This window comes from Giraffa tippelskirchi, chromosome 14, assembly GCF_054371585.1.
Source record: "Giraffa tippelskirchi isolate mGirTip1 chromosome 14, T2T-mGirTip1v1.2.pri, whole genome shotgun sequence".
In the NCBI taxonomy this organism is placed as follows: domain Eukaryota; kingdom Metazoa; phylum Chordata; class Mammalia; order Artiodactyla; family Giraffidae; genus Giraffa; species Giraffa tippelskirchi.
In genome coordinates this window covers 7,707,411-7,729,093 of record NC_137288.1, presented here as the reverse complement: position 1 = coordinate 7,729,093, position 21,683 = coordinate 7,707,411, and the positions used below count along the sequence as shown (strand labels likewise).

Here is a 21,683-nt window from a genome sequence, read left to right as displayed (position 1 = left end):
TCACTGGGATGCCTGTGGCCTGGGGCTCCCAGAGGGGAGAGCAGCACTCGCCCCACCGTGTGGTCACTGCTGGAAGTGCAGGCTGCTCCTCACTCCCCCTTGACAGTGTCCCTGACGGCAGAACAGTGTGAATCGAATCAAGGTGGTAATGCAAACTCCAATGCAACCAAACTCCCCACAAGGTCTCCAAAACCACTCAGGAACAGGGAATTGGAAACTGCAGGGGATGACATGAATGGAGATGGAGACTTGACACCTTACACCGAGTTCACTTCCACTTATCCCTAGACAAACTTTCCGTGAAAACTTGTCACCAATCTAGAAGAACAATGAGCAGAAACCGGACACGTGCTTTGAGTCTTCACACACAAAACTAAAAGGCAGTCCACAAAAAAACCCAGAGAATACAGTGGACTTGGCAAAATCAAAGATATCTACTGTGGGAAAGACCTCATGACAAAAGCAAAAGACAGGTCATACATCGCCAGACGAATGAGTGGAAACACAAAGCTTATCAAGGATGTGTCTCCAAACAGACAAAGAACACCAACACAACAAGCCTGTGAAAACTAGGGAAAGGTCTGAAGGGACACCAGACTGAGGAAGACACACACAGAGGATCCCGGATGATGTCCAGCACTGAGGGCCTGAAGAAACAACAGTCTAGTTGCACCCCCTCAGGCCTGTGTGACCGTGGATGAGGCCTCTGTTTCCCGGTGGCTCTGAGAGATGGACAGGGAGGAAGGGGAAGAGAAGTCACTTGCATTTCTAATACTCACAGCAAAGTCTTCCAACGAGAAGGGAATTATCACCCCCACTGACAATGCCATTCACTGAAGTGATATCCACGAGTCCATCTAACCCAGAAGGGAAGGATGGACCTGTTCTCACAAAACGGCGAGAGATGGAAGAAGGAAGATCAAGCCCACACCAATCACTGGAGAGAGAAGCTGTGCTCAGGGCTTGAAAAATTCCTATTGGTAAAATGATGTCACAGCCCCACAAGGCAATCCACAGCTTCGATGCTATTCCTCCCAAAATGCCAATGCATTTTCGCACCGAACAAAGAATTGCAAAAGGGGTTACGGAAACAGAAAAGAGCCTAAATTGTCAATACAATCCGACGAAAAGGCCCCGATACGGACATCCAAGGTTGTGTGAAAGGAAATTAGACGACCAAACTAGGATCCTCAGGAGAGTATCGGAGAAGGCAATGGCGACCCACTCCAGTACTCTTGCCTGGAAAATGCCCTGGACGGAGGAGCCTGGTAGGCTGCAGGCCATGGGGTCGCGCAGAGTCTGACACGACTGAAGTGACTTAGCAGCAGCAGCAGCAGCGGCAGGACAGTATGCTATTGGGAATACAACAACACACACAGATCCAGATCGATGGAATAAAGTTGAGGGTCCAGAAACAAACCCCAGCATCCATCGTCAACTCATCTCTGACACAGAAGGGGAGATTATCCAAATGGGAACAAGAAAGCCTCTTCAATCAATGTCCATGGGAAACCCAGACAGCTACATCTGAAGAACGCTATTGGTTTGGATCTCAGACCACCTCAATATTGGGGAAAAACCTCACCCTAAAGACTGATGTCATGAGATAGCTAGAAAGAAGCGTAGGTCAAAGGCTCCTTAACATCAGAGTCTCCTTGCCATTTGCTGGGCGGAGGTAGAAATGGGTCTCTTCAATTAAGGGAAAGAGGTACACGAAGTACACCAATGGGTTTCCATCCAATGGAACCTCTTCACAACAGAGAAGCTAAGCATTCACAAATGCAAAAGATAGGAAACGGAACACGAGAGACTCCTTCCAAGTGGTGTATCTGAGAAGGGGTTCATATGGAAAGAGACGAAGAATGCACAGCACTCAGATTACAAGAAACACCACCACCACCCTTGACCCTTCCCCTATGACCAACTCCGACCTGAAGCCTTTCTCTCCCTCTAACCTATCCCTAAAACATAAACCTCATCTAATCATATACATGTGGAATTCCTAGCATCCATCCATTCACACACGAGAGAGAAAGAGGAAGACACAGAGGGAATTGAGAAAGGAAAAGAGAGGGACACAGCCAGAGAGAGACACGGAACCAAAGAGAGGAAAGGAGTCGATGGTCCAGACTTTTCCTCAATCTGTCTCGAAGGTAGAAGCAATGACAGCGCCCATCCACCCCAGAAGGGGGAAAAGGACGGAAGGTTTGCAGAGGAAAAGACAAGAACGCAGGGAGCCATTAGAAGCTCAGCCACCCGCAGAAGCCGAGCTGGGACACTTGAACAGAATCTCAATGGAAACAGGACCAGAAAGTTGGCTACTCTTTTCTACAAGAGAGGGAGACCTTCGAGTCTTCCTTTCGGTCCTCCAACTTGGATGCGGGGTCTCAAAACAGTCAGGAGGGGGAGTGCCTTTTCCTGGGTACCACGGCACATCCAGGCCTCGTTCTGCCCCATTCTGTGCTATGTCAGCCCTGGATGGAATCTTTCTTTCTGAAGTCTCAGCGCACGAGCTCCACGTGATATCGGCCCCAGGTGGAAAGGCATGGAGCTGCTCGTAGGCCGACAGACCTAGGAAGCAGATGGGAGAATGACCCCCACTCTGCAGATGGAGAGACTGGGGAAACCCTGAGGGGCATATGCTTGTCCAGGGCCACACCACTTATGAGAAGAAGGAGCCTGGTCTGAGAGCAGCAGGGCCCTCGGAGCTCAGGCCCTGGCTGCACCCAGGCCTCCCCAGGGCTGTGGGCTGGGCTGTGTGGGCGTCTCTGTGCCTGCACATGGCCTAAGGGGGGTGGTCGAGCAGTCAGAAACCCAGAGATTCCCTTGGGAAGTTTTGGGGAAGGGACCTCAGCACGAACCCCAGGCGATGATGTCACCTGCCGGCAACAGAACCCAACAGAACCCGCAACCCGGGTATCCAGGCCTCCAGAGCGGAGAGGAGCCCCCAGCCAGATCACTTGCTGCCAGGATGTTCTGCTGTTTGCCCATGCCCAGAGGCCGGGGCCTCAGGAGAGCTCACAGGCAGTGTGCGTGGGAACCCTGTCGACGTTGGCTCAGGACACCCCCGAGAGGCCTCTGGCCGTTTGCCCGGAGAAACAGAAAGGTAACACGGGGAGCCCCAGGCCGGGCCAGGCCACCTCGCCCATGCCACCCGGAAACACCGGGTCCTTTGCCTGTGTGTGTGGATGCGGGTTTCTCGGGGTGTGTCTCCCTCAAGGAAGCCCAGGCGGATGTGGGGTCAGAAGCCTGCGGACAAGTTGTGTCCACACCCCAGGGGAGAGCAGGCTGGGCCCGATGGGGAGTGTGCGGGCAGCGGCGGCCGCCCAGGCTGACCTCACACCCACAGGTGGGTCTCTTTCCTCCCGGGTGGGGATCTGAGCAGACACACGTCTCTGACCCTTCTGGGAAGAGAAGTTCGAGCAGGCAGAAGCAGCGGTTCCACTGGCCAGGCCCAGCTTGGAAAACTCCCAGCATGGCTGGCTGACGGTCACTGTCGTTGCAGAGCTTCCCACGTGATGAGGCCGAGGACGGGGACACCCCATCCACCTCCCGGAGGGAGGGGTCGGAGCACCACCCCCCCGCCCGTGAGGCCCAGTGCAGGCTCCAGGTGAGCGTGCCCACGGAGGCATCAGCCCCACCGGGGGAGAAGAGGAGGCGGGGAAGGCCTGCTGCAGAGACACCGCCTAGGATACACCCGCCGGCCCAGTCTGAGGCTGCCACGGAGCTCAGCACACCCGGCTCCGACCCAGAGTCCCGAGAACCCCGGCCTCTGAGGCAGCAGGAGGACCTGGAGCCCAGCACGCCAGAGCACAGAGGTGAGGACGCTGGGGCTGCTGCACGGGAGTGTGTGGGGACGGGGTGCTGAGCTACACAGGGACGAGTCCCCGAAAGCTGCTGCTGGGCCTGCAGCAAGCACTGGCCTCACACCCCCCGCCCCCCGTCTTGCACACTTCAGTCCCAAAAGACATCCGACGCTGGGTATTCTTTGGGAATCTCTTGGAAGCTTTCTGTCCCGGGATACGCACATGCCAAGGCTGGCCTGTGGGCAAACTTTGCTTCTCCCCCAGCTCTAGCACTGACCTCCAACTGGAACCAGGCTCCACTTCCCAGACCTGTCCCTACAGAGGTGGTGGCTCCAGGTGCAGGACCCAGGGATCCACCGAGGGCAGATGGAGAACCGAGACTTGCCCTCGCAGAGACACCAGGCCAGCTGGGTACTGGCCAGCACACTGGGCAGATCGGATCTCCGTGCCTGCAGGACCCCCAGCCCCAGGCACTGATGTCCCACCCCCTCAGCCAGAACCTCCACCTCCACGTGCACCTGTACCTGCTCGGGCTCTGGCAGGAGAACCCGAGGCAGAGGAGGAGTCACCGCCTCGGCAGGGAGAGCCTGCCCTGGCTCCCGCGCAACACCCAGACGCCCACGATGACTCACCCACCCCTGCAGGGAGAACGAGCCCCCGCTCTGGACAGACACCCAGAGCCCTTGCCGGAAACACCACGTCCAGGGGAGCGGTCGGCTCTGCAGCCTCCATCCCTGTCTGCTCACCGTGGACGCCGGCAACTCGGTCTGCCCCCAGGGGACATGGAGTTCCTTTCCCCTGAACTGCTTTGCATTTGGTTTGTTTCCACCTTTCTGGTGATGTTTTCTTTTTTGTATGGTTTCCTGTATTTTTGTTGGTTAAGTTGGGATTCGTAAACTTTCTCATCATTGTTGCAATTTGGGAACACTGTTGTGTAACTCTGGTGATACTGTGTTACCATCACCACTTGGTAGTTTCAGACCCGTTTGATCTTTATGCCCCACCCCCCAACAAAGCCTGGATTCAAGGCAAGCACGCCCTGTTCATCCCTTCCCCCGATCCTGAACACAATTTCATCTTTTCTTTGTGCATTCCTTCCTATATTCTTGGTGTCCCCAATCAATGACTCTCCGTGAAATGACTGAAGCAGTGTTTTTCGGACTCTCCACCTACTGTAAGACTCCATTGGAGAGTTCTCATTTTTATGTCATTTGAACTAGCCTTTGATATCTGAAAGGACGGTGTACGTCCTTTCAAGATACCATGTGCCAAACGAAGCCCTTTTGGCAACTGCCATCATTATCTCCAGGCAGGCATTGCTGTTTCAAGGGTGACATCTCAGCCAGAAGGCAGAGGCTGAGCTCGTCTTGTTGCACCAGCTCCCAAAAGAAGCCAAGAAAGGGAGCTGGAACAACAAACCACCCCAACGCCCAGGAAAGCGTTCTTCATGACAGAAGGCTAGAAAATGACCCAACATCCTTGTGGCCCAGAACCCCTCTAGAAAATCACTGTTCCATAAAAAAGAGAAACACATGGGAAGTTCCAAGGAGAGGCAATGCCCATGGCCAGTGTACTTTAGAGACGGCCTGAGCGCTCCGGGGAAGACACGCACCGACGGAACCCCTTGGGAAACAGCAGGGATTCTCCTCACCGTCATAAGGGTTTCCTCTGGGGACAACCTGCCCTGGGCACCACATGAGGGAGCAGACCGGCTTCTCTTCCTCTGCCCCCACACCATTCACTCATGAAGGCAGCTCAGGTGTTCTCATGCCCTGCCTGCCTGCCTGCCTGGCTCATCCGTGAGCTGTGACCACCTCCAGGGCAGGACTCCACCTTCTCCTCTCTGTGTACCGTGCATCTGCACACAGTGGGCTTTCAGAACCTTAGACTTGAGCCATTCCCACTCAAGCCAGAACCCTCCCCAGGAAGGAAAACAGCTGTGGAGTCATTTTGGCCCCAGCACTGGTTCCGAAACCCTGGCGGCTCCTACAGCCTCTACGGCGTGAAGAGGGAGGTCCCTTTTGACAGAGCTTTCCGGCTCTCAGATCTAAGCTGTTGTTTCACTGTCAGCTGTGTCTCTTCCGTTGCAGCCAGGTGGGCCACGCTGCTCCAAAGGAGCTCACAAGCTGAGTTTCAAGGGAGGACAGGGATGGCTACAACGTGCTGCAAACTGAGTGAGGGTCCCCACAATCCTCAGCAAAGGTCTGTGGTGTGCAAGTGGGGAGTAGAGGGCCCCCAAGTTCCAAAGGAAGGGAGGTACTCGGGAGCTAAAGCCCTTGGCCGCTGTGGTAGCAGCTGCAGATGGCAGCTCGTCCACAGTGCACTTCGAATGAGGTCATATGAGCGGGACTCTGGAAATGGCTCCGAAATCGAGAGAAAGGGGTCAGGGTATGTGGGAAGCCGGCGGGGGTGGGGGGTGGATGAAGGAAGGTGTCCCTCCTCTCTCCAGTGCAATTTGGTTTGGTGAGTCTCAAAGCTACCAGATGGCACTTCCCAAGTCAGGCCCCCACAGGAATCAGGGTGGGCTGCGTGCCTCGGCCCCTGCCACAGGGACAAGCCACACCAGTGGCCTCCCTGAGCTCCAATGGCCGGATCTGGGGGTTCTGTCTGGGTGCACACCTCCTTGCTGTGGCCAAGTTCCCCCCTTCTCTGAGCACCAGCTTCATCCTCTCGAATGAGGACATCGAATGCTACCTTGGCACGTTACTCTCTTCATCCTGTGAAGACTCATTAGGCTTATCCTACAATTACTAGCTGGCCCGAAGAGATATCTCCTGAATCCAGATTAAGCTGGAGTCTCCCAGGCTCATCTGGCATGTCTTCCCTGAAGTCTGCCAAAACCCACACCATTGCATTTCCAGGGACTCCCCTTAGCCAGCTGGGCAGAAAACCCAGCATGCTTCAAACAAGCTGACAGACAAGCGGGAGAGGACTCACGGGCAGAAGGTTTCCCTCAGGTCTCGGGTGGAGCTCTGGGACCACAGCAGCAACGGGCCATCCCAGCCCCTGGGCTCAGCAGCGCCCTCATTCTCAGGCCGGCGGCTCTGCCCTGAGGGGAGCGGGAAGGTCACCAACTGCCGCAGGCGGACCTCACGCCCCTCCCACTGCTGGAGCCTGACCTCCCCCGGCCCCACCCCTTCCCCTACCCCAGCAGGACGACAGCTCGTCTTCCCCTGGCTTCCAACGTCAGGCCCGGCCCTGGGCCCCGATTGGGCACTGCCCCAGCCCGGAGCCAATCACAGTGGCCAGGGAGGTGGAACGCACCGATTGGCCAGGGCCAGGTCATGTGACCATACTCCCCAGGAAACTCAAATATTACCAAGGTTCCCTAAGAAACCAATGAACAAAATTATCCAGTAAAGGCAAACCGTACTTTTTAATGAGGCCAATGTCACAGAAAAAAAAAAAAAAAAGCTTCACCATGAACTGCTCAAGGAAGCTAGTAAATAAACTTTCAGAAAAGTTTAGTAGTTTTTTTTTTTTTTTTTTTTTTTTAATAGGGTGACGGAGAGCTATACCTTTCCCGTCTATGTGAATTTAGGTTTAAACTAGATTTCCCTTGGCTGTTATATAAGACAAAAAACCCCACATCACCCCCTTTCACTCACCCCCACCCCCCAAAAGTGTTTTAATGTATTGAATTTTTCTGTCCTCAGTTGTGTCTGATTCACGGCAACCCACGAACTCTACACAGCCAGGCTCTTCCGTCCATGGAATTCAGGGCAATTTTTTCTGTCCCAGTCAATGCCCACCCTGGGTGATCCAAAGGCAAGGGCTCAGAGGCCCCTGAGAGACTAACTCCTTTCAGCTGAGCACAGAGCTGGCTCCTCACTGGGATGCCTGTGGCCTGGGGCTCCCAGAGGGGAGAGCAGCACTCGCCCCACCGTGTGGTCACTGCTGGAAGTGCAGGCTGCTCCTCACTCCCCCTTGACAGTGTCCCTGACGGCAGAACAGTGTGAATCGAATCAAGGTGGTAATGCAAACTCCAATGCAACCAAACTCCCCACAAGGTCTCCAAAACCACTCAGGAACAGGGAATTGGAAACTGCAGGGGATGACATGAATGGAGATGGAGACTTGACACCTTACACCGAGTTCACTTCCACTTATCCCTAGACAAACTTTCCGTGAAAACTTGTCACCAATCTAGAAGAACAATGAGCAGAAACCGGACACGTGCTTTGAGTCTTCACACACAAAACTAAAAGGCAGTCCACAAAAAAACCCAGAGAATACAGTGGACTTGGCAAAATCAAAGATATCTACTGTGGGAAAGACCTCATGACAAAAGCAAAAGACAGGTCATACATCGCCAGACGAATGAGTGGAAACACAAAGCTTATCAAGGATGTGTCTCCAAACAGACAAAGAACACCAACACAACAAGCCTGTGAAAACTAGGGAAAGGTCTGAAGGGACACCAGACTGAGGAAGACACACACAGAGGATCCCGGATGATGTCCAGCACTGAGGGCCTGAAGAAACAACAGTCTAGTTGCACCCCCTCAGGCCTGTGTGACCGTGGATGAGGCCTCTGTTTCCCGGTGGCTCTGAGAGATGGACAGGGAGGAAGGGGAAGAGAAGTCACTTGCATTTCTAATACTCACAGCAAAGTCTTCCAATGAGAAGGGAATTATCACCCCCACTGACAATGCCATGCACTGAAGTGATATCCACGAGTCCATCTAACCCAGAAGGGAAGGATGCACCTGTTCTCACAAAACGGCGAGAGATGGAAGAAGGAAGATCAAGCCCACACCAATCACTGGAGAGAGAAGCTGTGCTCAGGGCTTGAAAGAATTCCTATTGGTAAAATGATGTCACAGCCCCACAAGGCAATCCACAGCTTCGATGCTATTCCTCCCAAAATGCCAATGCATTTTCGCACCGAACAAAGAATTGCAAAAGGGGTTACGGAAACAGAAAAGAGCCTAAATTGTCAATACAATCCGACGAAAAGGCCCCGATACGGACATCCAAGGTTGTGTGAAAGGAAATTAGACGACCAAACTAGGATCCTCAGGAGAGTATCGGAGAAGGCAATGGCGACCCACTCCAGTACTCTTGCCTGGAAAATGCCCTGGACGGAGGAGCCTGGTAGGCTGCAGGCCATGGGGTCGCGCAGAATCTGACACGACTGAAGTGACTTAGCAGCAGCAGCAGCAGCGGCAGGACAGTATGCTATTGGGAATACAACAACACACACAGATCCAGATCGATGGAATAAAGTTGAGGGTCCAGAAACAAACCCCAGCATCCATCGTCAACTCATCTCTGACACAGAAGGGGAGATTATCCAAATGGGAACAAGAAAGCCTCTTCAATCAATGTCCATGGGAAACCCAGACAGCTACATCTGAAGAACGCTATTGGTTTGGATCTCAGACCACCTCAATATTGGGGAAAAACCTCACCCTAAAGACTGATGTCATGAGATAGCTAGAAAGAAGCGTAGGTCAAAGGCTCCTTAACATCAGAGTCTCCTTGCCATTTGCTGGGCGGAGGTAGAAATGGGTCTCTTCAATTAAGGGAAAGAGGTACACGAAGTACACCAATGGGTTTCCATCCAATGGAACCTCTTCACAACAGAGAAGCTAAGCATTCACAAATGCAAAAGATAGGAAACGGAACACGAGAGACTCCTTCCAAGTGGTGTATCTGAGAAGGGGTTCATATGGAAAGAGACGAAGAATGCACAGCACTCAGATTCCAAGAAACACCACCACCACCCTTGACCCTTCCCCTATGACCAACTCCGACCTGAAGCCTTTCTCTCCCTCTAACCTATCCCTAAAACATAACCCTCATCTAATCATATACATGTGGAATTCCTAGCATCCATCCATTCACACACGAGAGAGAAAGAGGAAGACACAGAGGGAATTGAGAAAGGAAAAGAGAGGGACACAGCCAGAGAGAGACACGGAACCAAAGAGAGGAAAGGAGTCGATGGTCCAGACTTTTCCTCAATCTGTCTCGAAGGTAGAAGCAATGACAGCGCCCATCCACCCCAGAAGGGGGAAAAGGACGGAAGGTTTGCAGAGGAAAAGACAAGAACGCAGGGAGCCATTAGAAGCTCAGCCACCCGCAGAAGCCGAGCTGGGACACTTGAACAGAATCTCAATGGAAACAGGACCAGAAAGTTGGCTACTCTTTTCTACAAGAGAGGGAGACCTTCGAGTCTTCCTTTCGGTCCTCCAACTTGGATGCGGGGTCTCAAAACAGTCAGGAGGGGGAGTGCCTTTTCCTGGGTACCACGGCACATCCAGGCCTCGTTCTGCCCCATTCTGTGCTATGTCAGCCCTGGATGGAATCTTTCTTTCTGAAGTCTCAGCGCACGAGCTCCACGTGATATCGGCCCCAGGTGGAAAGGCATGGAGCTGCTCGTAGGCCGACAGACCTAGGAAGCAGATGGGAGAATGACCCCCACTCTGCAGATGGAGAGACTGGGGAAACCCTGAGGGGCATATGCTTGTCCAGGGCCACACCACTTATGAGAAGAAGGAGCCTGGTCTGAGAGCAGCAGGGCCCTCGGAGCTCAGGCCCTGGCTGCACCCAGGCCTCCCCAGGGCTGTGGGCTGGGCTGTGTGGGCGTCTCTGTGCCTGCACATGGCCTAAGGGGGGTGGTCGAGCAGTCAGAAACCCAGAGATTCCCTTGGGAAGTTTTGGGGAAGGGACCTCAGCACGAACCCCAGGCGATGATGTCACCTGCCGGCAACAGAACCCAACAGAACCCGCAACCCGGGTATCCAGGCCTCCAGAGCGGAGAGGAGCCCCCAGCCAGATCACTTGCTGCCAGGATGTTCTGCTGTTTGCCCATGCCCAGAGGCCGGGGCCTCAGGAGAGCTCACAGGCAGTGTGCGTGGGCACCCTGTCGACGTTGGCTCAGGACACCCCCGAGAGGCCTCTGGCCGTTTGCCCGGAGAAACAGAAAGGTAACACGGGGAGCCCCAGGCCGGGCCAGGCCACCTCGCCCATGCCACCCGGAAACACCGGGTCCTTTGCCTGTGTGTGTGGATGCGGGTTTCTCGGGGTGTGTCTCCCTCAAGGAAGCCCAGGCGGATGTGGGGTCAGAAGCCTGCGGACAAGTTGTGTCCACACCCCAGGGGAGAGCAGGCTGGGCCCGATGGGGAGTGTGCGGGCAGCGGCGGCCGCCCAGGCTGACCTCACACCCACAGGTGGGTCTCTTTCCTCCCGGGTGGGGATCTGAGCAGACACACGTCTCTGACCCTTCTGGGAAGAGAAGTTCGAGCAGGCAGAAGCAGCGGTTCCACTGGCCAGGCCCAGCTTGGAAAACTCCCAGCATGGCTGGCTGACGGTCACTGTCGTTGCAGAGCTTCCCACGTGATGAGGCCGAGGACGGGGACACCCCATCCACCTCCCGGAGGGAGGGGTCGGAGCACCACCCCCCGCCCGTGAGGCCCAGTGCAGGCTCCAGGTGAGCGTGCCCACGGAGGCATCAGCCCCACCGGGGGAGAAGAGGAGGCGGGGAAGGCCTGCTGCAGAGACACCGCCTAGGATACACCCGCCGGCCCAGTCTGAGGCTGCCACGGAGCTCAGCACACCCGGCTCCGACCCAGAGTCCCGAGAACCCCGGCCTCTGAGGCAGCAGGAGGACCTGGAGCCCAGCACGCCAGAGCACAGAGGTGAGGACGCTGGGGCTGCTGCACGGGAGTGTGTGGGGACGGGGTGCTGAGCTACACAGGGACGAGTCCCCTAAAGCTGCTGCTGGGCCTGCAGCAAGCACTGGCCTCACACCCCCCGCCCCCCGTCTTGCACACTTCAGTCCCAAAAGACATCCGACGCTGGGTATTCTTTGGGAATCTCTTGGAAGCTTTCTGTCCCGGGATACGCACATGCCAAGGCTGGCCTGTGGGCAAACTTTGCTTCTCCCCCAGCTCTAGCACTGACCTCCAACTGGAACCAGGCTCCACTTCCCAGACCTGTCCCTACAGAGGTGGTGGCTCCAGGTGCAGGACCCAGGGATCCACCGAGGGCAGATGGAGAACCGAGACTTGCCCTCGCAGAGACACCAGGCCAGCTGGGTACTGGCCAGCACACTGGGCAGATCGGATCTCCGTGCCTGCAGGACCCCCAGCCCCAGGCACTGATGTCCCACCCCCTCAGCCAGAACCTCCACCTCCACGTGCACCTGTACCTGCTCGGGCTCTGGCAGGAGAACCCGAGGCAGAGGAGGAGTCACCGCCTCGGCAGGGAGAGCCTGCCCTGGCTCCCGCGCAACACCCAGACGCCCACGATGACTCACCCACCCCTGCAGGGAGAACGAGCCCCCGCTCTGGACAGACACCCAGAGCCCATGCCGGAAACACCACGTCCAGGGGAGCGGTCGGCTCTGCAGCCTCCATCCCTGTCTGCTCACCGTGGACGCCGGCAACTCGGTCTGCCCCCAGGGGACATGGAGTTCCTTTCCCCTGAACGGCTTTGCATTTGGTTTGTTTCCACCTTTCTGGTGATGTTTTCTTTTTTGTATGGTTTCCTGTATTTTTGTTGGTTAAGTTGGGATTCGTAAACTTTCTCATCATTGTTGCAATTTGGGAACACTGTTGTGTAACTCTGGTGATACTGTGTTACCATCACCACTTGGTAGTTTCAGACCCGTTTGATCTTTATGCCCCACCCCCCAACAAAGCCTGGATTCAAGGCAAGCACGCCCTGTTCATCCCTTCCCCCGATCCTGAACACAATTTCATCTTTTCTTTGTGCATTCCTTCCTATATTCTTGGTGTCCCCAATCAATGACTCTCCGTGAAATGACTGAAGCAGTGTTTTTCGGACTCTCCACCTACTGTAAGACTCCATTGGAGAGTTCTCATTTTTATGTCATTTGAACTAGCCTTTGATATCTGAAAGGACGGTGTACGTCCTTTCAAGATACCATGTGCCAAACGAAGCCCTTTTGGCAACTGCCATCATTATCTCCAGGCAGGCATTGCTGTGTCAAGGGTGACATCTCAGCCAGAAGGCAGAGGCTGAGCTCGTCTTGTTGCACCAGCTCCCAAAAGAAGCCAAGAAAGGGAGCTGGAACAACAAACCACCCCAACGCCCAGGAAAGCGTTCTTCATGACAGAAGGCTAGAAAATGACCCAACATCCTTGTGGCCCAGAACCCCTCTAGAAAATCACTGTTCCATAAAAAAGAGAAACACATGGGAAGTTCCAAGGAGAGGCAATGCCCATGGCCCGTGTACTTGAGAGACGGCCTGACCGCTCCGGGGAAGACACGCACCGACGGAACCCCTTGGGAAATAGCAGTGATAGTCCTCACCGTCGTAAGGGCTTCCTCTGGGGACAACCTGCCCGGGGCACCACACGAGGGAGCAGACCGGCTTCTCTTCCTCTGCCCCCACACCATTCACTCATGAAGGCAGCTCAGGTGTTCTCATGCCCTGCCTGCCTGCCTGCCTGGCTCATCCGTGAGCTGTGACCACCTACAGGGCAGGACTCCACCTTCTCCTCTCTGTGTACCGTGAATCTGCACACAGTGGGCTTGCAGAACCTTAGGAGACTTGAGCCATTCCCACTCGAGCCAGAACCCTCCCCAGGAAGGAAAACAGCTGTGGAGTCATTTTGGCCCCAGCACTGGTTCGAAAGCCTGGCGCCTCCTACAGCCTCTACGGTGTGAAGAGGGAGGTCCCTTCTGACAGAGCTTTCCGGGTCTCAGATCTAAGCTGTTGTTTCACTGTCAGCTGTGTCTCTTCCGTTGCAGCCAGGTGGGCCACGCTGCTCCAAAGGAGCTCACAAGCTGAGTTTCAAGGGAGGTATAGAGAGGACAGGGATGGCTACAACGTACTGCAAACTGAGTGAGGGTCCCCACAATCCTCAGAAAAGGTCTGTGGTGTGCAAGTGGGGAGTAGAGGGCCCCCAAGTTCCAAAGGAAGGGAGGTAGTCGGGAGCTAAAGCCCTTGGCCGCTGTGGTAGTAGCTGCAGATGGCAGCTCGTCCACAGTGCACTTCGAATGAGGTCATATGAGCGGGACTCTGGAAATGGCTCCGAAATCGGGAGAAAGGGGTCAGGGTATGTGGGAATCCGGCGGGGGTGGGGGGTGGATGAAGGAAGGTGTCCCTCCTCTCTCCAGTGCAATTTGGTTTGGTGAGTCTCAAAGCTACCAGATGGCACTTCCCAAGTCAGGCCCCCGCAGGAATCAGGGTGGGCTGCGTGCCTCGGCCCCTGCCACAGGGACAAGCCACACAAGTGGCCTCCCTGAGCTCCAATGGCCGGATCTGGTGGTTCTGTCTGGGTGCACACCTCCTTGCTGTGGCCAAGTTCCCCCCTTCTCTGAGCACCAGCTTCATCCTCTCGAATGAGGACATCGATTGCTACCTTGGCACGTTACTCTCTTCATCCTGTGAAGACTCATTAGGCTTATCCTACAATTACTAGCTGGCCCGAAGAGATATCTCCTGAATCCAGATTAAGCTGGAGTCTCCCAGGCTCATCTGGCATGTCTTCCCTGAAGTCTGCCAAAACCCACACCCTTGCATTTCCAGGGACTCCCCTTAGCCAGCTGGGCAGAAAACCCAGCATGGTTCAAACAAGCTGACAGACAAGCGGGAGAGGACTCACGGGCAGACGGCTTCCCTCAGGTCTCGGGTGGAGCTCTGGGACCACAGCAGCAACGGGCCATCCCAGGCCCTGGGCTCAGCAGCGCCCTCATTCTCAGTCCGGCGGCTCTGCCCTGAGGGGAGCAGGAAGGTCACCAACTGCCGCAGGCGGGCCTCACGCCCCTCCCACTGCTGGAGCCTGACCTCCCCCGGCCCCACCCCTTCCCCTACCCCAGCAGGACGACAGCTCGTCTTCCCCTGGCTTCCAACGGGAGGCCCGGCCCTGGGCCCCGATTGGGCACTGCCCCAGCCCGGAGCCAATCACAGTGGCCAGGGAGGTGGAACGCACCGATTGGCCAGGGCCAGGTCATGTGACCATACTCCCCAGGAAACTCAAATATTACCAAGGTTCCCTAAGAAACCAATGAACAGAATTATCCAGTAAAGGCAAACCGTGCTTTTTAATGAGGCCAATGTCACAGAAAAAAAAAAAAAATGCTTCACAATGAACTGCTCAAGGAAGCTACTAAATAAACTTTCAGAAAAGTTTAGTAGTTTTTTTTTTTTTTTTTTTTAATAGGGTGACGGAGAGCTATACCTTTCCCGTCTATGTGAATTTAGGTTTAAACTAGATTTCCCTTGGCTATTATATAAGACAAAAAAACCCACATCCCCCCCTTTCACTCCCCCCCACCCCCAAAAAGTGTTTTAATCTATAGAATTTTTGTGTCCTCAGTTGTGTCTGATTCGCGGCAACTCACGAACTCTACACAGCCAGGCTCTTCCGTCCATGGAATTCAGGGCAATTTTTTCTGTCCCAGTAAATGCCCACCCTGGGTGATCCAAAGGCAAGGGCTCAGAGGCTCCTGAGAGACTAACTCCTTTCAGCTGAGCACAGAGCTGGCTCCTCACTGGGATGCCTGTGGCCTGGGGCTCCCTGAGGGGAGAGCAGCACTCGCCCCACCGTGTGGTCACTGCTGGAAGTGCAGGCTGCTCCTCACTCCCCCTTGACAGTGTCCCTGAGGGCAGAACAGTGTGAATCGAATCAAGGTGGAAATGCAAACTCCAATGCAACCAAACTCCCCACAAGGTCTCTAAAACCACTCAGGAACAGGGAATTGGAAACTGCAGGGGATGACAGGAATGGAGATGGAGACTTGACACCTTACACCGAGTTCACTTCCAGTTATCCCTAGACAAACTTTCCATGAAAACTTGTCACAAATCTCGAAGAACAATGAGCAGAAACCGGACACGTGCTTTGAGTCTTCACACACAAAACTAAAAGCCAGTCCACAAAAAAAAAAAAACCCAGAGAATACAGTGGACTTTGCAAAATCAAAGATATCTACTGTGGGAAAGACCTCATGACAAAAGCAAAAGACAGGTCATACATCGCGAGACGAATGAGTGGAAACACAAAGCTTATCAAGGATGTGTCTCCAAACAGACAAAGAACACCAACGCAACAAGCCTGTGAAAACTAGGGAAAGGTCTGAAGGGACACCAGACTGAGGAAGACACACACAGAGGATCCCGGATGATGTCCAGCACTGAGGGCCTGAAGAAACAACGGTCTAGTTGCACCCCCTCAGGCCTGTGTGACCGTGGATGAGGCCTCTGTTTCCCGGTGGCTCTGAGAGATGGACAGGGAGGAAGGGGAAGAGAAGTCACTTGCATTTCTAATACTCACAGCAAAGTCTTCCAACGAGAAGGGAATTATCACCCCCACTGACAATGCCATTCACTGAAGTGATACCCACCAGTCCATCTAACCCAGAAGGGAAGGATGGACCTGTTCTCACAAAACGGCGAGAGATGGAAGAAGGAAGATCAAGCCCACACCAATCACTGGAAAGAGAAGCTGTGCTCAGGGCTTGAAAGAATTCCTATTGGGAAAATGATGTCACAGCCCCACAAGGCAATCCACAGCTTCGATGCTATTCCTCCCAAAATGCCAATGCATTTTCGCACCGAACAAAGAATTGCAAAAGGGGTACGGAGACAGAAAAGAGCCTAAACTGTCAATACAATCCGACGAAAAAGCCCCGATACGGACATCCAAGGTTGTGTGAAAGGAAATTAGACGACCAAACTAGGATCCTCAGGAGAGTATCGGAGAAGGCAATGGCGACCCACTCCAGTACTCTTGCCTGGAAAATGTCCTGGACGGAGGAGCCTGGTAGGCTGCAGGCCATGGGGTCACGCAGAGTCAGACACGACTGAAGTGACTTAGCCGCAGCAGCAGCAGCAGGACAGTATGCTATTGGGAATACAACAACACACACAGATCCAGATCGATGGAATAAAGTGGAGGGTCCAGAAACAAACCCCAGCATCCATGGTCAACTCATCTCTGACACAGAAGGGGAGAATATCCAAATGGGAACAAGAAAGCCTCTTCAATCAATGTCCATGGGAAAACCAGACAGCTACATCTGAAGAACGCTATTGGTTTTGATCTCATACCACCTCAATATAGGGGGAAAACCTCACCCTAAAGACTGATGTCATGAGATAGCTAGAAAGAAGTGTAGGTCAAAGGCTCCTTAACATCAGAGTCTCCTTGCCATTTGCTGGGCGGAGGTCGAAATGGGTCTCTTCAAGTAAGGCAAAGAGGTACACGAAGTACACCCATGGGTTTCCATCCAATGGAACCTCTTCACAACAGAGAAGCTAAGCATTCACAAATGCAAAAGATAGGAAACAGAACATGAGAGACTCCTTGCAAGTGGTGTATCTGAGAAGGGGTTCATATGGAAAGAGACGAAGAATGCACAGCACTCAGATTCCAAGAAACAACACCACCACCACCCTTGACCCTTCCCCCATGACCAACTCCGACCTAAAGCCTTTCTCTCCCTCTAACCTATCCCTAAAACATAACCCTCATCTAATCATATACATGTGCATCCCTAGCATCCATCCATCCACACACGAGAGAGAAAGAGGAAGACACAGACGGAACTGAGAAAGGAAAAGAGAGGGACACAGCCAGAGAGAGACACGGAACCAAAGAGAGGAAAGGAGTCGACGGTCCAGACTTTTCCTCAATCTGCCTCGAAGGTAGAAGCAATGACAGCGCCCTTCCACCCCAGAAGGGGGAAAAGGACGGAAGGTTTGGAGAGGAAAAGACAAGAACGCAGGGAGCCATTAGAAGCTCAGCCACCCGCAGAAGCCGAGCTGGGACACTTGAACAGAATCTCAATGGAAACAGAGGAGCAGAAAGTTGGCTACTCTTTTCTATAAGAGAGGGAGACCTTCGAGTCTTCCTTTCGGTCCTCCAACTTGGATGCGGGGTCTCAAAACAGTCAGGAGGGGGAGTGCCTTTTCCTGGGTACCACGGCACATCCAGGCCTCGTTCTGCCCCATTCTGTGCTGTGTCAGCCCTGGATGGAATCTTTCTTTCTGAAGTCTCAGCGCACAAGCTCCACGTGATATCGGCCCCAGGTGGAAAGGCATGGAGCTGCTCGTAGGCCGACAGACCTAGGAAGCAGATGGGAGAATGACCACCACTCTGCAGATGGAGAGACTGGGGCAACCCTGAGGGGCATATGCTTGTCCAGGGCCACACCACTTATGAGAAGAAGGAGCCTGGTCTGAGAGCAGTGGGGTCCTCGGAGCTCAGGCCCTGGCTGAACCCAGGCCTCCCCAGGGCTGTGGGCTGGGCTGTGTGGGTGTCACTGTGCCTGCACATGGCCTAAGGGGGGTGGTCGAGCAGTCAGAAACCCAGAGATTCCCTTGGGAAGTTTTGGGGAAGGGACCTCAGCACGAACCCCAGGAGATGATGTCACCTGCCGGCAACAGAACCCAACAGAACCCGCAGCCCGGGTATCCAGGCCTCCAGAGCGGAGAGGAGCCCCCAGCCAGTTCACTGGCTGCCAGGATGTTCTGCTGTTTGCCCCTGCCCAGAGGCCGGGGCCTCAGGAGTGCTCACAGGCAGTGTGCGCGGGCACCCTGTCGACGTTGGCTCAGGACACCCCCGAGAGGCCTCTGGCCCTTTGCCCGGAGAAACAGAAAGGTAACACGGGGAGCCCCAGGACGGACCAGGCCGCCTCTCCCATGCCACCCGGAAACACCGGGTCCTTTGCCTGTGTGTGTGGATGCGGGTTTCTTGGGGTGTGTCTCCCTCAAGGAAGCCCAGGCGGATGTGGGGTCAGAAGCCTGCGGACAAGTTGTGTCCACACCCCAGGGGAGAGCAGGCTGGGCGGGATGGGGAGAGTGCGGGCAGCGGCGGCCGCCCAGGCGGACCTCACACCCTCAGGTGGGACTCTTTCCTCCCGGGTGGGGATCTGAGCAGACACACGTCTCTGACCCTTCTGGGAAGAGAAGTTCGAGCAGGCAGAAGCAGCGGCTCCACTGCCCAGGCCCAGCTCGGAAAACTCCTAGCATGGCTGGCTGACGGTCACTGTCGTTGCAGAGCTTCCCACGTGATGAGGCCGAGGACGGGGACACCCCATCCACCTCCCGGAGGGAGGGGTCGGAGCACCACCCCCCCGCCCGTGAGGCCCAGTGCAGGCTCCAGGTGAGCGTGCCCACGGAGGCATCAGCCCCACCGGGGGAGAAGCGGAGGCGGGGAAGGCCTGCTGCCGAGACACCGCCCAGGATACACCCGGCGGCCCAGTCTGAGGCTGCCACGGAGCTCAGCACACCCGGCTCCGACCCAGAGTCCCGAGAACCCCGGCCTCTGAGGCAGCAGGAGGACCTGGAGCCCAGCACGCCAGAGCACAGAGGTGAGGACGCTGGGGCTGGTGCACGGGAGTGTGTGGGGAGGGGGTGCTGAGCTACACAGGGACGAGTCCCCGAAAGCTGCTGCTGGGCCTGCAGCAAGCGCTGGCCTCATACCCCCCGCCCCCCATCTTGCACACTTCAGTCCCAAAAGACATCCGACGCTGGGTATTCTTTGGGAATCTCTTGGAAGCTTTCTGTCCCGGGAGACGCACATGCCAAGGCTGGCCTGTGGGCAAACTTTGCTTCTCCCCCAGCTCTAGCACTGGCCTCCAACTGGAACCAGGCTCCGCTTCCCAGACCTGTCCCTACAGAGGTGCTGGCTCCAGGTGCAGGACCCAGGGATCCACCGAGGGCAGATGGAGAACCGAGACTTGCCCTCGCAGAGACACCAGGCCAGCTGGGTACTGGCCAGCACACCGGGCAGATCGGATCTCCATGCCTGCAGGACCCCCAGCCCCAGGCACTGATGTCCCACCCCCTCAGCCAGAACCTCCACCTCCACGTGCACCTCTACCTGCTCGGGCTCTGGCAGGAGAACCCGAGGCAGAGGAGGAGTCACCGCCTCGGCAGGGAGAGCCTGCCCTGGCTCCCGCGCAACACCCAGACGCCCACGATGACTCACCCACCCCTGCAGGGAGAACGAGCCCCCGCTCTGGACAGACACCCAGAGCCCTTGCCGGAAACACCACGTCCAGGGGAGCGGTCGGCTCTGCAGCCTCCATCCCCGTCTGCTCACCGTGGACGCTGGCAACTCGGTCTGCCCCCAGGGGACATGGAGTTCCTTTCCCCTGAACTGCTTTGCATTTGGTTTGTTTCCACCTTTCTGGTGATGTTTTATTTTTTGTATGGTTTCCTGTACTTTTGTTGGTTAAGTTGGGATTAGTAAACTTTTTCATCATTGTTGCAATTTGGGAACACTGTTCTGTAACTCTGGTGATACTGTGTTACCATCACCACTTTGTAGTTTCAGACACGTTTGATCTTTATGCCCCACCCCCCCAACAAAGCCTGGATTCAAGGCAAGCACGCCCTGTTCATCCCTTCCCCCGATCCTGAACACAATTTCATCCTTTCTTTGTGCATTCCTTCCTATATTCTTGGTGTCCCCAATCAATGACTCTCAGTGAAATGACTGACGGAGTGTTTTTTGGACTCTCCAACTACTGTAAGACTCCATTGGAGAGTTCTCATTTTTATGTCATTTGAACTAGCCTTTGATATCTGAAAGGACGGTGTACGTCCTTTCAAGATACCATGTGCCAAACGAAGCCCTTTTGGCAACTGCCATCATTATCTCCAGGCAGGCATTGCTGTGTCAAGGGTGACATCTCAGCCAGAAGGCAGAGGCTGAGCTCGTCTTGTTGCACCAGCTCCCAAAAGAAGCCAAGAAAGGGAGCTGGAACAACAAACCACCCCAACACCCAGGAAAGCGTTCTTCATGACAGAAGGCTAGAAAATGACCCAACATCCTTGTGGCCCAGAACCCCTCTAGAAAATCACTGTTCCATAAAAAAGAGAAACACATGGGAAGTTCCAAGGAGAGGCAATGCCCATGGCCCGTGTACTTGAGAGACGGCCTGACCGCTCCGGGGAAGACACGCACCGACGGAACCCCTTGGGAAACAGCAGTGATAGTCCTCACCGTCGTAAGGGTTTCCTCTGGGGACAACCTGCCCGGGGCACCACACGAGGGAGCAGACCGGCTTCTCTTCCTCTGCCCCCACACCATTCACTCATGAAGGCAGCTCAGGTGTTCTCATGCCCTGCCTGCCTGCCTGCCTGGCTCATCCGTGAGCTGTGACCACCTACAGGGCAGGACTCCACCTTCTCCTCTCTGTGTACCGTGAATCTGCACACAGTGGGCTTGCAGAACCTTAGGAGACTTGAGCCATTCCCACTCGAGCCAGAACCCTCCCCAGGAAGGAAAACAGCTGTGGAGTCATTTTGGCCCCAGCACTGGTTCGAAAGCCTGGCGCCTCCTACAGCCTCTACGGTGTGAAGAGGGAGGTCCCTTCTGACAGAGCTTTCCGGGTCTCAGATCTAAGCTGTTGTTTCACTGTCAGCTGTGTCTCTTCCGTTGCAGCCAGGTGGGCCACGCTGCTCCAAAGGAGCTCACAAGCTGAGTTTCAAGGGAGGTATAGAGAGGACAGGGATGGCTACAACGTACTGCAAACTGAGTGAGGGTCCCCACAATCCTCAGCAAAGGTCTGTGGTGTGCAAGTGGGGAGTAGAGGGCCCCCAAGTTCCAAAGGAAGGGAGGTAGTCGGGAGCTAAAGCCCTTGGCCGCTGTGGTAGTAGCTGCAGATGGCAGCTCGTCCACAGTGCACTTCGAATGAGGTCATATGAGCGGGACTCTGGAAATGGCTCCGAAATCGGGAGAAAGGGGTCAGGGTATGTGGGAATCCGGCGGGGGTGGGGGGTGGATGAAGGAAGGTGTCCCTCCTCTCTCCAGTGCAATTTGGTTTGGTGAGTCTCAAAGCTACCAGATGGCACTTCCCAAGTCAGGCCCCCGCAGGAATCAGGGTGGGCTGCGTGCCTCGGCCCCTGCCACAGGGACAAGCCACACCAGTGGCCTCCCTGAGCTC

General features: G+C 55.1%; 1 protein-coding gene and 2 long non-coding RNA genes across 4 annotated transcripts in view; 1 reads left to right on the top strand and 2 right to left on the bottom strand.

Annotated features, from left to right (window-relative positions):
* Positions 1-14,501, bottom strand: part of LOC145534175 (uncharacterized) — a 40,366-nt gene extending 25,865 nt beyond the window's left edge. The window contains exons 1-2 of the long non-coding RNA XR_014074310.1: positions 14,390-14,501; positions 6,744-6,855 (exon numbers count right to left, since the gene is read on the bottom strand). This is a non-coding gene — a long non-coding RNA (uncharacterized LOC145534175). The remainder of the gene's footprint in view (positions 1-6,743; positions 6,856-14,389) is intronic.
* A 308-nt stretch (positions 14,502-14,809) lies between these two features.
* LOC145534151 (uncharacterized) overlaps positions 14,810-21,683 on the bottom strand; it is a 270,548-nt gene continuing 263,674 nt past the window's right edge. For both annotated transcript variants that reach the window (XR_014074277.1, XR_014074278.1), the window contains one exon: positions 14,810-17,853. This is a non-coding gene — a long non-coding RNA (uncharacterized LOC145534151). The remainder of the gene's footprint in view (positions 17,854-21,683) is intronic.
* On the top strand, positions 17,501-20,010 carry LOC145533908 (uncharacterized). Its single transcript, XM_081561254.1, has 3 exons — positions 17,501-18,388; positions 18,788-19,100; positions 19,353-20,010. Exons 1-3 carry the CDS (start codon positions 18,152-18,154, stop codon positions 19,979-19,981), a joined length of 1,179 nt encoding a protein of 392 aa, XP_081417380.1. The 5' UTR covers positions 17,501-18,151; the 3' UTR covers positions 19,982-20,010.